This window comes from Peromyscus leucopus, chromosome 5 (assembly GCF_004664715.2).
Source record: "Peromyscus leucopus breed LL Stock chromosome 5, UCI_PerLeu_2.1, whole genome shotgun sequence".
NCBI lineage: Eukaryota > Metazoa > Chordata > Mammalia > Rodentia > Cricetidae > Peromyscus > Peromyscus leucopus.
Window position 1 is genome coordinate 55,046,841 of NC_051067.1, and position 17,771 is coordinate 55,064,611.

The 17,771-nt window shown below is 42.4% G+C and overlaps 1 protein-coding gene across 1 annotated transcript; it reads right to left on the minus strand.

Annotated features, from left to right (window-relative positions):
- Positions 1-6,645: 6,645 nt before the first annotated feature.
- Klf6 (Kruppel like factor 6) lies at positions 6,646-15,482 on the minus strand. The gene is made up of 4 exons (XM_028890929.2): positions 15,131-15,482; positions 11,672-12,245; positions 10,239-10,362; positions 6,646-9,765 (listed from the first exon to the last, which is right to left on the minus strand). Exons 1-4 carry the CDS (start codon positions 15,332-15,334, stop codon positions 9,714-9,716), a joined length of 954 nt encoding a protein of 317 aa, XP_028746762.1. The 5' UTR covers positions 15,335-15,482; the 3' UTR covers positions 6,646-9,713.
- Positions 15,483-17,771: the final 2,289 nt, after the last annotated feature.

Here is a 17,771-nt window from a genome sequence, read left to right on the forward strand (position 1 = left end):
AAGAGTTAAAAATAGTGTAGTAATATAGTGGAAAGAGATGGACTGGCCTATATCTATCTCTGCTAACCCTGACTATATGAGTTCATTGTCTTGTTTGTTCCTGCAAAATGCTAATGGTGTCTTGCTTACTCCTCACTACTCATTAGACTAGAGTGACCATTAGGTGCACATCAGTCCACAGTTTTTCAGATGGACAACCTGATCCCATATTCCTGGAAGCAGAGAACTGTCAATGAGACTATGCTACAAATATGCAAGGAATCATACAATCATATGAAAAAAAAAATGTGGTATTTTATGTTAACCAAGGACAATGAAGGCACAGGCTCAGGCTGCACAACCACGGGAGTGATGCTCATAGGAAGATGTTCAACAAAATAACCAACAAGCAAGGAAACAAAAATCAATTAATTAATACAGAGTGAAATAAAGGAAATGAACCAAGTGTATAGAAGTGCAAGCATGTCAGTTATAATTGGACAGAACCCATGCCAAATGAATTGGCATCTCACACACAGCATACAAGGCAATGTATGAGGAGCTGGCACAGATTATTCATTTCATTGGAAAGAATGTGATAAATAAAGCAATAATGCTGGATGACCTTGACACAGCATCTATTTAATGGTAACTCGAGTCACCTGAGTCAGAATTGCTCCCTTCCCCAGGTTCACGAGTGCTTATAAAAATGGTAGTAACAACTGGGACCTCTGGGACCTTTGTCCTTTGTTAACAAAAGTAAATTTAGCTCCTTTTGAAGTCTATTGGACAATTCCCTTCTGCAAATGGATGTAGCTGGAGGGCTTCTCTCCAGGTTCCCCAAGCCCCGCAGCCCCACAATCCACTTATAAAATAATCACTCAGACGCTTATATCACTTATAAACTGTATGGCCGTGGCAGGCTTCTCGCTAACTGTTCTTTTATCTTAAATTAACCCATTTTTATAAATCTATAGCTTGCCACGTGGCTGGTGGCTTACCGGCGTCTCTACATGCTCTTCTCCTCGCGGTGGCTGCAGTCTCTCCCTCCCTGCCTTCCGCTTCCCAGAATTCTCCTCTCTCCTTGTCCCACCTACCTCCTGCCTGGTCATTGGCCATCAGTGTTTTATTTACATAGAGTGATATCCACAGCAAATGGACCTCATGTTCCTGGATTTTTTTTTGACTCAAAAGTATTTTACTCAAAAACTTGTAGCACTTCCTTCCTGAAACATTTCAGTGATGCAGTAAAACAAAGGAAACTACTTTGTAGGTCATTAAGAAATAGCATAGCATAGCCGGGCGGTGGTGGCACACGCCTTTAATCCCAGCACTCGGGAGGCAGAGGCAGGCGGATCTCTGTGAGTTCGAGGCCAGCCTGGGCTACCAAGTGAGTTCCAGGAAAGGTGCAAAGCTACACAGAGAAACCCTGTCTCGAAAAAACCAAAAAAAAAAAAAAAAAAGAAAGAAAGAAATAGCATAACAGTCTATGTTTATCCCCTGTATGCAAAAGGCAATTACGCTGCCAAAAGTTAAGTTTGAATAAATGACATCTATTGCTGATTTTCAGGGTAGAGGGGAATATCCAGGTATAATTAAATTTATTGGGAAGAATGAAAATTGTTTTCCTGCTTAAGAAATAGGTATCTACTATACAATATTGATGGTCAATTGTCAACTATTGGTTATATTCTAGATCTAGTTCTCTATTTACCTTATCTTTAACATCTCAACAGTCCTGGTGGCCTTGCACTGTATCTGTTTCAGAGATGAGAAAAATCAGCTGAAAAGGGGTTAAAAAAAATAAACCACAGGTCTAAAAGTGAGTGAAGTGTTTTTTTATAGGTTCAGCATAGGACCAGTTGCCAGAGATTACAATAGCCATGAGACAAGTGCCCACTCTTTGCAGATCCATCTACAAATCCCATCAGAAACATTGGCTCCTGGGTTATGTTGCTGTTACAAGTCTCCAAGGAAATTCGCAACTAAAGAAGGGACTGTGAGGTGTTTAGGTACCCCCTTCCACACTTCCTTGTCCAGTTGTCTGACTATTGGGTTCTGCCCACACTGACAATGACAACACACAGTCTTTAAGAACAGTGTTCCTCATTTCCTAAGTGCTGGCAGCTCAGTGGCTGGGTCCTGATCATTAATACTGAATCAGAAGCTATGAGCAGCTCTCCCTTTTTAAACCCTGTCTGTCTCTTTGTAAGGCAAAGAAAGTTCCATAGTTCCACACTTCTGCCACATTTGAACCTGGCTGGAACAGGAAGCTCCTTAGACGTTGAAGAAGGCCAGAAGATGGGGCATGTCTTTTGAAACCAAGTGCAGGTGTCAAAGCTTTGTGCAGTAAGTCTACATTCAACTGTTAGTTTACCTCTCCTTGTGTCTAAGGGATATTGTCAGGAGTAACTTGAAAATGGACTTTCAGCTCCTATATCCTACACTCTGTCTTATGTCTACATATGGTGACAAATAAATATTTAAATATGGAACATTATAGATCAATTTTTAGTTAGACATCAATAACATCTCCATAAATTATTCTCTTTAATTTACATTAAGTAAATAAGTTATATGAGAGACAGGAAGAGAGAGAGAGAGAGAGAGAGAGAGAGAGAGAGAGAGAGAGAACAAACATAAAATTGAGTGGCAAGATCTGAGCGGAGTTGCGGGAAGAAGTATACTATCAAAACGCAATGTATAAAATTCTCAAAGAATTAATAAATACATATTTTTGTTAAGGAAGAACTGTGCTCAAAAGCAATCTTACTATGAAGAATTAGACTTGTGAAACAGAAAGCTACACTAACTTACCTACATCTCATTGTGAGACAGCCTTTGGCCCTACAAATACATAAGCTATTTTACAGTGGTTGGTACTATACATGCAAAGGTAGGGAGAGCAGGGCTGGATTTTTCAAATTCCTGGCTGCAAGAGGTTTGCCACACTGCATGCCATTGTTGAAATACCTACCCTGTTTTCTCTCCTCACCAATACAAATGTCAGAAAAATGATATTTGGGTAAAGTGCCTGGTTTGAGAGAGTTAACTGATAATGCCAGTATGTGCCATTTTCTATCCTACACAACTGGAACCCGGCCTTGCACAACCAGAAAGAAGTGTGGTAATGTGAAACTTAAGCAATCCAAGGGACAGAGCTTAGCTTAGTTGACAAATGACTATTACAAATGTGCTTTGTCATGACAAAGGGCACATTTTGGAGAAATGATCGTCTGTAGCATAATGTGTTTCCATTTATTATTTGTGGATATAAGAGACATTTTTGAGGTTAATTGTACATGGCATATTATAAAAATGAGATCTCAATTTAAGGACCAAGTTGAGAGTTTATGTGATAGTTTGCTTCTTGCATGGACTATATAAGGCACATAGAGTTTGAACTGGAGTTTGCAAGGGTCACCTATTGACATTATGGATTATGATTCAATCTGTCTTTCACTGAAGAATTCTCCATGACTATTCAGCCCAAAGTGGCTCCTGAAAGGACACCTGGAACCAAAATTTGTCCTCCTCTTTGTCTGTTTTCATTCGCAGGCATTTGGAGAATCCTCATTAAAATTAGTTAGAGTGAAAAGGAAAGACCCTACCATAAAATAAATCTAGTTAAGTACACTTTGCTGGATTGCCTCGTTTGCATGATGCACGAGCCTCATTTTCTCCTCTTTGTTCCTTCACTGTGTGCATTAGGTGATTCCTGCCAATGAATGCAGGATGTCACATCCCTGATGGTGCTCTCTCTATTCTTAAGCATTAAAAATAAATACATGCCATCTGTTTCATATCTGGAAAGCAATTTGAAATGGTAACTTCTGTTTATTTAAGGTTACAAGACTTAAAGCTTTAGTGACTCTTAATTGTAAAGACACTCTGTCTCTATTTCATAAATGTAACAGCACTTTTAGGTAAATCCTGTGAAATGAACAGAAGACTCTCACGAGAGGTTGGGCAAGACAAGGAACAGGGTGGGGTGATGCTCAAAAAAATGGTCTTTGGAATCCAAGGCAGCTGGGCCAGAACAGTGAGACTGGTGTTTCTGGAATGCAGCACCTCAATCAAGTGCTATACTATCTTGAAGCCTCAGGTTTCCTCAATTGTGAAATGGGCATATCATTTACTGTATGGAGTACTGCATATATACATGTATATGCATGCATAGGCAATAAATGTATAAACATATTTCTTCTTGATTCCTAACTAGGGCATAAGAAGGTGGGAAATGTCATCATCTGTCATCCTCAAATTTTGAAATTATAATAATCCAGCTCGCAAAGAGAATGGTTAAAAAATAAAGGAGCTCAGGGGCTGGGTAGAGGGTTCAGTCATTCAGAACACTAGTTCTGCAGTCGTGAAGACAAGAGTTCAGATCTCAGCACCGATGCGAGTATCTCCAACCCTATCTCTGAAGTGGGTGGAGACAGGAGGATCCCTGGGATATGTGGCTTTCCAACCTAGCCACGTTCAGGGGAGACACTGCCTCAAAGGAATAGGGGGACAATGATGGAGAGGAGCACCTGATACCCTCTCTAAACTGTAAACACACACACACACACACACACACACACGCAAATCTGCATACAAACACATAAACATATATTTACATAAACACACACATAAATAATAATAAGCAAATATTAAGAAATAGCACTTGATGATATAACACATACATAAAAAAGGAGACATACATGGAAGCTATGTTGTTTATGGCAATGTAATATATAATATATAAGTAAGAGACTTTAGTCATTTCCATTACCCTCAGTACAAAGGCCTTATTAGATAAGGAATAGAATTGAAGGATTGGGAGAACTGGGGAGATTTGGGGCTCCTTTGTGGCTACAATAGCACTTTTCAAAAAAGGTTTTTTTTTTTTTAAATAAACAAAATTATATGTTGTCAAGCATCAAATGCCTGAAGAACTCAATTTTAATTAAAGGAGTAATGGGCAGTTTGAGAACATTCTGTTTTCCATTTTCAAAGCAATTTTCTTCAACAATACTTTCTCCTGTAGCAGAGGAGAAACTTTCCTAGGCCTGAGCCAAAAACTCTGAGGATGGTGAACATGTAATTTGAAGTCCACCCTACATTCACAGACCACAGAATGCTAGTGCTATATAGAAAATGCTAGATTCATGTGACCCAGCCTGAACTATTTTAGCAAGGAGCAAATGGAGGCCCATTGTTGCTGAGCAAATTGTCCCCAAAGTACACAGCTCGCTCGTTAGAGCCAAAATGCTCCCTTCCTTTTAGCTAGGTTTCAAAAACTTTGTTAAGCAGACTGAAGATGTCTTATACTTCTATAAATATCCCAAGTCTGTGGCTGACTCCTTGCACAGCGGTTCTCCTAACAGCCTTATTTGAACATAACTTAGCAGTTTCAGCACAGACTTCGCATGACAGCGTGGTCCAGTCTTAATAGTAGCTGAGAGAGAATGCATTATCGAGACTTATTTAGACCGTACAGTCAAAGGAATCCAACTATTAGTCACCGTGACATGTGCTTCAGAACGCCACACACCCATGAATTCTGGCAAAAATGTCCCCAGAATGCATGCCCCGCCCCACTGCAAATCCCTTCCAACTTGCTGATATTTTTACAATTACAGAAAGAAAGAAAAAAATTCCAAAGCTCCTAATCTGGGTACACATTTAAATTTCTCCTCCCTCATTATAAAATTAAAGGCAATTCCCATAAACACTACACATTTAGCAAAGTGAAGACCTACTGTGAATTAAATGAGTGTACCACACCTAAAATGGAGACCACCCCTTTTGTGGAACTAAGAATTCATTGAAGCCTGCCCCACAGAAACACATTGATTTTACTCTGTGACTACTGATTGGCTTATAGAATCTGAAAACGGATTCCAAGATGCATCTCTCACACTGATCCGCACAGTAATGCTGGGGCCGTCATCTCAAGCTACTATAGGCATTTGTCTGGGACAATAAGCTATCTATTTTATCTTAAATCACTCTATGCGTAAGGCATTTTACAGGCCTTTTTCATAAGTCATAAAATCACATGAGAAGGCAGCCTTGACTTTCTGCCCTACTATAGGGAACCAGGAAACTCTGGGAGCAGGACAACGTGGTTTCAGTGAGTCCATGGGGATGGCTTTCTGGCCTGACTTCCATTTGTCACCTGCTGATCACTTCTAACCTTCCCAGACAGGAGTCATCTAGGTGTGAGGCCAGCTCCATCCAGAAAGACTAGCCTATCTCTAAGAGCTAAGCGAACAAAATTTGTTGGATTTCCGACGTGAAAGGGAGCCAGCAGTTAGTCACGGTGCAGAGGCCTCTCCACTGTAATAGTCTCCGTGGCTTGAGTGACAGGAAGAAAAAAATGCAACAAGTTTCTTCCTATTGTGCCCCCAAAAGCCTGGGGCTGTTTTTGCCAGGCTTTGGAACACATTCAGTACATTTGAGGGGTGGGGAGAGCAATGTCAAAAGCCTCCCTCTAACTCCAGGGACAGCTGTGGTAAGTGGGAAGACAAGGAAGGCAGGCACTGAGCTAGGCCAATGGCCCTTAGAATTGCACAATGGTGATTTCCCGGGGAGGAAGCCAGGCTGAGTAACACAGCAGGAATTTGTTAACAGTCCCCTTCCCCCCACTGCACCCCAGAAAAACAACCAGGCTCCAGATGCTGATAAGAATTCTTTTTATGTTATTCGAATAAAAAATACATTCATACAGAAATATAACAATCTCGCAAAAAACAATTTCAAATAAAATCTTGTAAAACAAAATTTTACAAAAATCTTACAAAGATTCTTTAGATAACAGGGTGCTTCAAAAAAAAGAAATAAAGAAATTTCACTAATAGAAATATTTTTTTTTAATTTCAAGCAAAAGTTCTGCTTGATTGAGGCTCAGTTATCACCTGAACAGAATGTACTTGCTTATTATGAAAATTACAGGCATGGACATACACGGCACCCAGCCCCACCCAGTCAAACAACATCCATGATGTTTCATAAGTGAGACTAGCCAGCACAAGTTTTCTTTCTCTTCTGTTTACCTTCTTACTTAATGGAATTGTTATGGATAAGCACACAGCAGGGCCAAAAAAGGAGTTTTCCAAAACCCAGCATATCAAGTGCTTGGATTTTGAACTGCCAAACAAAAGTGCATTTTTCCCTTAAGCAAAATGAAATCAGTTCTGTAGAGAAATGTATTCATCAGCCCAGATACAAAACAAAACAAAACAAAAAAGTTACATGAGCTTAATCATTGCTCATTTCCAGGAAGATCAAACAAAATACCAGCCCAGCCAGACTCATTCTCATAAATATATAGATAGATACATGTCTATCTATCTATATATATGTAAAGATCCACACCCAAAAAGCCAGCAGCTGGATGAAATATCAGAAATATCAGCTGTCTTCGCTGCGTTATGCCAATTTCAGGAAAGTACTCCTTGAAAAAGCTGGGAGAATCTACATGCTGGAAAAAATAGTTTCATCTGCATAAAAAGTATTCTAAAAAACAATCCCTGTGATCAGCTTACTCTTAGGTGAGATCTTCTAGTAAGGCTGAAAGTAAAATCCAAACCTCTGTGTGTCTGAGTCCAGCAAGTTGGCCAGTACTTTGTTCATGCCCCTTCTGAATGGCTGAAGGTACCCTACTATTCCAGGCTTGCCAATAATGACTAGCAAAATCAACAGGGTGGAATAGACTCAACGCTGAAAATGTCTTCAGCAAATCATTAAATTAAAGATAAAGCCTCTATAAAATTAGGTTATAGTTTTCAATTTTTTTTAACCTCCTTTATGGCCATTTTGAAATACTTCTTCACAGGCTGTAGAATTTTCTAGCTAAACATTCTAGTTTCTTCTTAAAAAAATATTTATATATTATCTATACATAATATATATATACACACATACATACACATACTATACACACAAATATACATACACAAGAAATTTCATCCACTTTTTTTTCAAAAAAAAAAAAAAAAGCAGTATACTTTCAGTATTACCAACAGATAGCTAGACAGGTACTCAAAACTTGTGCCTTTTGAGCAAAATATTGACATTTTTTTATACTTCTGTATCTTTAATATGTGTGAAAATGTTACATAATAAATACAGCCGGTGTGTGTGATCTGTACAATTGTGCAAGGTCTCTAAAAGAGTCTCATGGTAGCAGAATTAGTTTTCAATTATCATGTCTATTTTTTTTCCCCATTTTAATACTGACAGTCAAGTTGTTGAAAATGAACACATGTTGACATGTCAAAGGAGTTTTCACCTATTTGTCATTGTGGAGGATCTTAAAGAGGTGGTTTTTTTTTTGTTGTTGTTTTTGTTTTGTTTTGTTTTTTTGTTTTCTTTTTTCCATATTATACATTGATACAGTACAATGCCAGGTGAAAAAAGAGCCTTAATTAAGCATGCATCACCCATACCCCTGTATTTGACCCCACAGAAGGGCCAATTGCATAAGGCACCATTATGAAGGTCAACAGTGCATTAACAGCTAGAAAACCAGAATTAGTCCTCAAGGCATAAATAAGAGACACATAGCTGCATGAGAAAAACGTTTTCTAAGCTTAGTGGTTTGATCCACCCGACTGAGAAAAAAAGTTTATGTTCTTAGCCTAATGTCACATTAGACCAGTAATTTCCAGGCCCAAGCATTTAGACATTTGACACGTGTCCAATTTCTTCAAAGGGCACCTTAAGATTCTCCAAAAAGTAAACTCAAATTCTGAGTCATTGAAAATACAACCCTACACTGCACAATATCATGTTGCCTGGGGAGTGTTACGAAACAGAAGGATCTGGGGGTCATGTCTTGCCAGGCCTAAATGGCTTAAGGAATCCTTGTTTTAAACAAATTGAATCTTTTCATAGCTGCTTAGAAATTGGAATCACGATTGGAGACCCGATTTAAAAAATGGAAAAATATATAGCTCCCCCAGACCATGCACGACTTTTTTTGTATCATAAGGGAAAATGATCACTGTTATTTGTAAATACAGCTTATACAACGGGTTACAAATGAGTTCCATGTAGCCAGGAAAACGAGCTACTTGACACGCTGCACATTCTATAGCTGCACCAGACACCAGAAGGCCCTTTCACACAGGAAAGGGGGACAGGTACTTCCCTTGCCCTTAACACTCACCCTATGGGGTCCTGAGTTCCCACTCCCACCCTCCAAGTTTTCCCTTCTTTTTTTTTTTTTTAAATTTTTTTTTGTTTTTATTTATTTTTTTAATAAGGTGCAGACACCCTTCAGGAAATGATTGGTGGTCAACTCATCCCTTGGTATACTCCTCACACACAAAACATTCAAACTGCTTTTTTTTTCTGTCTCTTGCAGTCATTTGCTACCACAAGGGGGAAAAAAAAGTCTGCCTCACCATACAGTCAGTAATAGATCCTCAACATACAGTCATCCCACCCATTAACATTCTCAGTGCGCATGCTCACGGCAAAAGGCTCGGGAGCCTCTCAGAAGGTTAGGAACCAGTGGCGAGGCGAGTCCAGGGTCACCCAAACACCATGCACCGTGGGTGCTATGCCGATTCTGACATGACTTTTGTAGCCCTCAAAAGACCTTCCAAAGAGAGGCCCCTGGAGGTAACTGGGTAGGAAGCAAAATGGCATGCTTTGGCTGGTACAGGCATCCCTCCTTCCATGGCCGCCTCTCAGCCTGGAAGCCTCTTTTAGCCTACAGGATTCATCCCTCTTCTCCCTCAGAGGTGCCTCTTCATGTGCAGGGCCAGGTGGTCAGACCTGGAGAAACACCTGCAAGGGCAAAACAGAAACAAAGAAGTTAGGTTTTGCCTCCTGGATTGTGTGACAGACCAGATCCACACTTCCCTGAACAACTCCTCTGAGTCCTGGCCAATACTTTTAGGCACAGGGAACCCCAAGGGAGAGGAATACAAACACAAGAGGTATTCAAGAAACAGCGAGGAAGTCCCGGAAGTTCCATGGCAGAATCTCAGTTTTTGAATTTGAAAACTGTTGGAGCCCATTTTGAAAACCTTCCCCTAGACATTTTTCTTGTAGAAGCCTGGCACACTGCTTCCTAAGAGAGGCTGTCAGTGTGTCACGGATTTTTTGAAAAAGCCCCAGACTTAAAAGAAATGCCAACAAATACCAAGAAACTGCTGGCCTTCTTTCCAAGCTCTACTGCACACACCTACTCTGCTCTGGTTGTTTCCCACGATCCCACCCTTTTTTTCCTGAGAAGCCCTCACTGATCACTGACGTACCTGTCACAGTGAGAGCATTTAAAAGGCTTGGCACCAGTATGCTTCCGGAAGTGTCTGGTTAATTCATCACTTCTTGCAAAACGCCACTCACAACCTTCCCATGAGCATCTGTAAGGCTTCTCTCCTGGGAAGAGAGCACATGACAAGGGCACCATGATTTCACTGACATGCTGGGAAGAAGGAGAAGACTCAACAATACATACTGTGGGATTTCTGTAGCCTAACGACCTCACCATATGCTTTAACAGAGGGACAGTACCTTTGGCAAGCTAAAGGTCACAAGCATGGGTTCTTTCCTAACCTAGCCTGAAGCTTCACTCGGGCTGTTGTTCCAGGGATCTAGGTTGGACAAAGTCAAGCTACCAAAATCAAAGATAACTCCTAACAATGACAATTACTCAGACTGCTGACATAGTTTCAGGGTGAGGTGTTAGCCCACAGGATCCACAGCCTTGCTGAGGGTTGAGATTTATTGCTTTCTCCATGGAGACATCCCCCACCTCCAGCACTATCCAGTTCCTTACTCATTTCCCTGTGGAATGAGTTGTCTGAGACCTTCTCCATTTCTACAAAACTGAAATCACGAGTTTCTGAGAAACCTCATTCAAAGACTTTCAGATCAGTTTCTAAATGGCAACCAACCAACCAAACTGGCATCACTGCCTCGCTAAATTATAAGTATGAATTGAATAAAATGCTACCTATGAGTGAAAAATAATGCTCAAGTCAACCTGAGTCAAAAACTGTCTTGTGTTGGGAACACTCATGTCCTCTCCCAGTTCTGGGCCTTTTCAGGGCCCTGACTTCATCTCTCTAGAATTTGACTATCATCTCCATAAGATAAGAATTCACAACGTGGGGCTTTCCTGCAATCCTTCCCCTCATATCCTGTATGTTGTCCTGGCAGTTTCAAACAAACAGAACTTCAAATCTAAATAGTGGCACTGAGTTAAGAAAGGCCTTGTTTTAAGTGGCTTTGTGACAGAGTATTCATAATAAACAGCCACTGGCCAGGACTATTGCTCCAAACTCAGGCCTTAAAATATCAGGGTCAACACTAGCCATCTCCATGCTGCCCCAGGACCCTCTGTCCTGACCTTGGACTTACATGACAAAGAATGAGGAGCAACCCAACATAGCATGATGCAGGTACAATGGGGAAATAGGCACCTAGTGGGTGTCGATGGAGAATGTGATCTGGCCTCTTGTTTAATCTGAAAGCATGAACCATTCATTTGATTCAAATGTCCAGTCTTTTAAAATTCTACTCTGAACTCCAAAAAAGACCCAACTCCTTGGTGACAGGAATTTAGGAAGTGAGGATTTCCTTGCTTGTGACCACATCCTGAGGAGCCCTGGCTCCCTCCCAGGGATGGTGCAATTCACTGGCGCCCACCAGCGGCTGACCTCCCAGGCCCCATGAGGGGACTGACCTGTGTGAGTACGTTGATGTGCTTTCAAGTGGGAGCTTTTAGTGTAAACTTTCCTGCAGCCGTTAAAGTGGCATCGATGTACCCTCCTCCTGCCATCAGGGGAGGCGTCGCCACTACCCTTGTCACCAGACTTCCCCGAAGTCCCACTGCGAACCTTCCCTGGTGAGGGTAGGTCTCCGGGCCCACAGCCCCACAGTTGAGAAGATTCCCTGTTCACTTCTGGAGAAGAAGGAGGAGTGGAAATGACGGAGGAGCTCAGATTTCCTGAACTGACTAAGACTTCACCGATGGGATCAGAGGTAAATTTGGTCGTGGGTGAAAGTTCCTCAGAACTGTCTGAAGACTCGCTGCTGACATCAGAGTTCAGACTATTGGTCTCTAAGTTATAATTAAAGCTGGGGCTGGCCAGAGAGTCCTCTGGAGGACTAGAAGAAATCTTCAGTTCTGATTCTTCCTTCTTCTCCCGAGCTAGAATGATTTTGGTCCACAGATCTTCCTGGCTGTCAAATTTTATCTCAGAGGCTGACACGTAGCAGGGCTCACTCTGAAGATAGCGTTCCAACTCCAGGCAGGTCTGTGCAAAACGAACCACAAGAAGGCACGTGATTGTTACGACTACTGAAAGTGGAACTGAAAGCACACAGGAAAAAAAAAAAAAACATGCGACAAAAGACAAATTATTTCTGTGCCATGTACTATGGGTCACAAAGTCTTCTGTAATGGAAATCTATTTCCTCATGAATGTTAGAGGAAAGCTGATTCTAGGAATAGGAAGGAAAAACAGAGGTAAAACCTCTCTTGGTTTCTTCAGTGTTGGACCAATGGCCACAAAGAGTGATGATCACTAGGCCTGTTTTTTTGTTATAGTTACAAGTGTTGACATTTCTAATGAGGATCCTGGTAAACCACACAAAGAAAATCAGCCTTACACACACATCACACCCCCTCCCACCAACCTAACAGGTTTAACCAGATCGCTTGACATTCTCTAGAACCAGGAGCATCAGTGAGAGCCCCAGCCATCCACAAGTATTCACACAACAGGACAGAAGATTGCACAGCACACAGTGTGGTCTTAAGACCCCCTTGGTGACACAGCTAATTATATAGGACTGGCCGTAGTCAGAGAGCAGACAGCAGATATCTGTCTGGATTCAGGGACATCAATAGATTTGAAGAGAAACCTCCCATTTCCTGTGTTGCTAAGTTACATTTATATTATATAAATATATACATTTATATTTTTGTAATGTCATTTCCCAAGTACAGGGCTGTGGGTCCCACCAAACTTTAATGATTTCTTCACAGTGGTCAGAGGGAAACAAGAAACCTCAACAACACAAGTGGAGGAATTCTTCCAGAATGGCCATCTGCTATTGTAAAGGATGGAAAGGGGAAATTACTCCCTGGCCCTTCTGGGAGTCCCACAATGAACAAGGACTTTATCTCCTGGCCAAGAGTACAACAGTATGAGTCATCACTCCTATTTCTTTCACGCAATGCCAAAGGAGACTTCCTTTTGAAATTCTGACCAGCTGCCAAATAAGGACCCGGCTGAAATACACATGCAGTGTGCCATGGACAGGGTGCCCCTTCCCCAGCCCCGCAACCAACCTTTCAAGGAGCTACACAACTGCAGGGATCAGCATCCCCTCTCCCCACCATTTCAAACTTTCTAGCCACTGGAAAAGAAAAATGGTAGGAAACATTTTAGGATTAAATTATGTCGGCCCTGATTTTTCACTAGGTTTGCCTGCATGCCCATATAAGGTTGTCTGTGCCACTCAGTATTCCATTCTACAGATAGAAATTTCGACACCAAACTGCAACAAATTGTTATCAGGGTACAGACCATCTTGAGCACAGGCTACCAGCAAAAGGGTTAATGCTTACTGAACAATGTGCCTTCTATCACAGTATATACATATCCTAATCCCTCCCTGTAGATGCTTCACACAGCAAGCAGGAGCAAGCCAAGGAAGGGGGGGGGGCTGCTGCTTGTTTTCTCTTTCCCCCCAAAATTCGATGTCTGTTACAGTGCACACAGTATCTGAATCGAGGCGGCGATACATATTATTGATGTTCCAAAGAAAAGGCGAGCACATTTATGAAGATCTTGTTAAACTTTAATCAACTGGCTAATTTAAAATCTCCATTATGCTGATGAGCAGTGGGGACCTGATCGCAGCTCTCTGGGAGTTTAAAAGGCTCTGAAGGGGACCAGGAGCCAAGTCTGGCTTGTTGCCCAAATCCCAAATGCCTAAAGGAAACTACTAAGATCAATTTCAATCACGTCCCAGGGAGCAGCTTCTTTGAGGAGGAAAAATGAGGAGGGGGAGAGGAAGGCAGGAGAGGATTGTTAACAATTAAGCCGGCATGTGGAGGTTTCGGCCAACAGTTCGCTTTTCATGCGTTTTAAAGCCTGAGAGGTTGTGAAAACCACAGAATATATTTCATCTGCTAATTCACTTGGAGGAAAAAAAAAAAAAAAGCCAGCACAGAAGGGTAGAGAGACATCCACCGAACCATCGTTTTAAAGACAATGGTAAAAGTGTTCAAGAGTGTCTCGCCACTTGAGAGAATCATAAGACTTAGAATGGAAGGGGGGGGTTATTTCTTATATTTCCGTTGCCCCAAATTCTAGTTCCATTAAAATGCCGGAAATCGAGATTTTTTTCTTCCCTAAAGTAAGACCCGAAGCAACTAGGAATGGACTCATTGTCATATGACTGACAAGTCACTTGTGTGCAAACAGCTCCCCCCCCCCACGCACACACACCCGCCGCGCAGTCAACAAGAAAAGCAGGTAAGAAAAACAAGGCAGACATTGGCGAATGCTAAGAAATTATCCAGAAGGAAAAGAAACTGCAAATGGCCTTGAGTTAAAAAAAAAAAAAAAAAAAAAAAAAAGAGCTACTGCATTCCGCAGGCAAAATATTAGACTTAAAAAAAAAACTGGATGTACAAATATCAAAACAAAAACCAAAACCCTTAAATCAAATCTTTTGGCAGTAAAGGCAAGCTCGTTCATATGACAAAGTCCAGCTGCGGAGTTTGGAGCTGGTACAAGCCCCAAACTTGTGCCAACGGCTCCGGTCTGGATCGGGCAGAGGAATTTGGGGTTCCCTCCCCTCAGGTGGATGCTGCTCGGAAGCTCGGAATTCGCAAAAAAGAAAATAATAATAATAATAAAATAAAGAAAAACGTTCTGGGAACAAGAGCTCGCCTCCACACAAATGACAACTCTAGTCCCCGCTGCCGAAGGCTCGTTTTACAGCGCCTTCATCATTCCAGGCAGCAGAAGGGCATCTTAAGATCATTATTTTATTTTTTTTAATTAGGCAAACGCTAATCATCATTAAAAAGATGCACTTCCAAGCACACACCATCTTGCCTGTGCCTCCGCGAGACTCCCTCCTCGGAGCACCGGGCACGTGAAAAAAAAAAATCCGTATTTACCTGTTGCCAATATTCCTCCAGGGACGGCAGAGCCGAGAAGTAGCCTGTTTCGTGCACAATCTGTAGTTCCTGGAAGATGCTACACATTGGGAGCACATCCATGTCGGGTTGGAAAAGACAGTCCCCGCTGTCGGGAAAACAGGGAGGAGAGCGATCAGGAGTCGGAGCAGAAACTGTCCCCGGGAGCGCAGGTGAAAGTTTCATGCAAACTGGATGGCGCTGCAATCGTACGCCGGGTCCGGACCCTCCCGCAGCCCGCAGCGCGCCGAGCCCACGCAATATTTGCAAACAGCGGACTGACTGCAAGCGTAACCCCTGCAAAACTTCCCTATTCAAAGCTCCGCTGCCAGCCTCCCCCCTCCTCCTCCGCTTGGCTCCCCCCACTCCTCCTCCCCCCACGTGACCAGCTTGGAGCTCCGCCCCCAGTGATACCCAATCCGGCCGCGCCTGTCCCGGGGGCTGCGCGACGATGATGTCAGCTCGCACCAATCGCCGGTGCGGACACAGAGCGGCCCCGCCTGGCGTGACCGAGCCTCTCCATTACAGGCCTCTCTATTGGTCCAATTCGAACTCGGCCTGTGCTGATTGGAAAGACGTCTCGCAGGCTATTTTTAGCAGGGTATATATGGCGAGGGCTACGCCGCGCCGAAGGAGTCGGCGCTGGGAGGTGCACGGCCGAGCGCCGCAAATCTGCGGCCGGAGCTGGGGGAACCTGGCCGGGGCAATCCAGCACCTGTCCCCGTCTCCCGGCCGCCCGGTTCCACCTCTGATCCCGTCACCCGGACCGGGACCCAGCAAAACAAGGAAGCTGATATCTGCCCGGTCCCCCCCTTCCACTTTCTCGGTCCCTCTGTGCTCGGTGCCCATGTACCCGGATCCTTGTCTGAGCCTCCATTCTCCTTGGTCCCCTGATTTTTCTCTTTGTCCCGAATCCTCTTCATACTCAGTGATGTTGAGGTGACCCGGAGTGGGCGCAAACAGCCCCGCGGATCCCTGTGTAGCGATGGGACCTTGGACCGAATAGCAAGCAGGGGTACTTGATGCCTAAGAGTCACTGTATGGTAATTTCTGTCTGAATTCCTGGGACTGAGGATGAAGGGAACCCGAGACCTGCACGTCCTCCAAAATACTCCCACTTCCTACTCAGACCGAGGGAGAAACGCCGGGGCACCCCGAAAAGGCCCTACCTGGCCCGCGGATTAGATACACTCAGATTCTCGGGAATGCATTTTACGTATTGCAAGCGCAGCTTTTCAGTTAGCATCCCAAACAACCCGATAGTGTTTTAGCAAGCTCGCATAGATGACCTGGCGCCACCCCAAGTTGGATAGCTGGGCATTTCCAACTTAAAAATGCCCCTTTGCTTGATGCACAACTCTCATTCTAAGATGCAGATTCTGCTGCTAATGGGGTAGAAATCTGTTTATCTTGGAGAAGGCAGTCTCCAAGATGCCTCAGCAAGGTTAACAGGCTTTCCCCTGGATGTGTAAACAATTTAAATTAGGCTGAAGCTGACATTAATTTCTTTTCCATATAAATTGTCTCCTAAAGCACACCATGATATTCTTTTTTTTAAAAAAAAAAAAAAAGAAGACTTTGTAACTAAAGTTTTTGAGTAAAAAACCAATTATGACAACTTCCAAAGTAATATTTAATGAATAGTGTGCTTTTAAACGTTGTAAAATATGTAAGATAATTTTAGATGGTTTTTTTTACATTTTCATATTTAATTTTAGAAGTCTAAAACAGATGCATGTACCAGAACTATAAGCTTGTAAGGGTCTTAGATGGGGATACTTATGATTGCTAAATTGGGAAAAGTTATCTTTCAAAAAAAATGCCTGCTGTAGGGAATACATGAAGGTGACCATTGGCTTTCATTCATCCCATTTACCTGAGTGACAAAGAGGCAAGCCTGTCCCCGCTGGGTTATGTGGTTATATTTTGTTTACAGGAAGGGAATGGAAATGGCTTTAGGATACACATGCATAGGTTGAAATAACTTCCCAGCGAAGCCCGTATCCGGGGCTAGAGCTTTATAATTAGCAGTGAGCTTGTGACTTTGGAATTAACAAAGAAGCAAGAATCAGATCAAATCTATGAATGAAAGTCAGCATGATAGTACACATGGTAAAGGTTTAGGTGAAAGTACAAGACACTGACTAAGTGAAGGCCTTAATAAAGCCTGGAGGAGGCTGCAATTCCTTAGGGGTGTCATAATGAAGATATTGAAACTTCCTTTGTTGGATAGAGAATTAGTCATTATTTTAACACATTCCCTTACATTCCTATAGAATGTAAAAATTTCTCCCTGTCTCTTACAAGCACTGCCAGTTAAATAGAATATTTGCATAGTTTATTTTTACAAGAGTGAATTTAATTGGACATAATAGAGATACAATCAAAACTGTGACTTTCAGAAAAATTAATTAGTGTAAAAGTAGAGTACATTCATAGACTGAATTCCAAGTAGAATAAACTCTGTGACTTCCTGCTGCTCCCATTAGGCATTCAGCACGTATTATTCACATCCTGTGATGGGGCCAGGTACACATATATTTACAAAGCCGGCAAAAGTCTTTGTCATAGTTAGGGTAAGGGGCAGGGCTCCAAAGATGTTTTGAATGAAAGGCACTTGGAC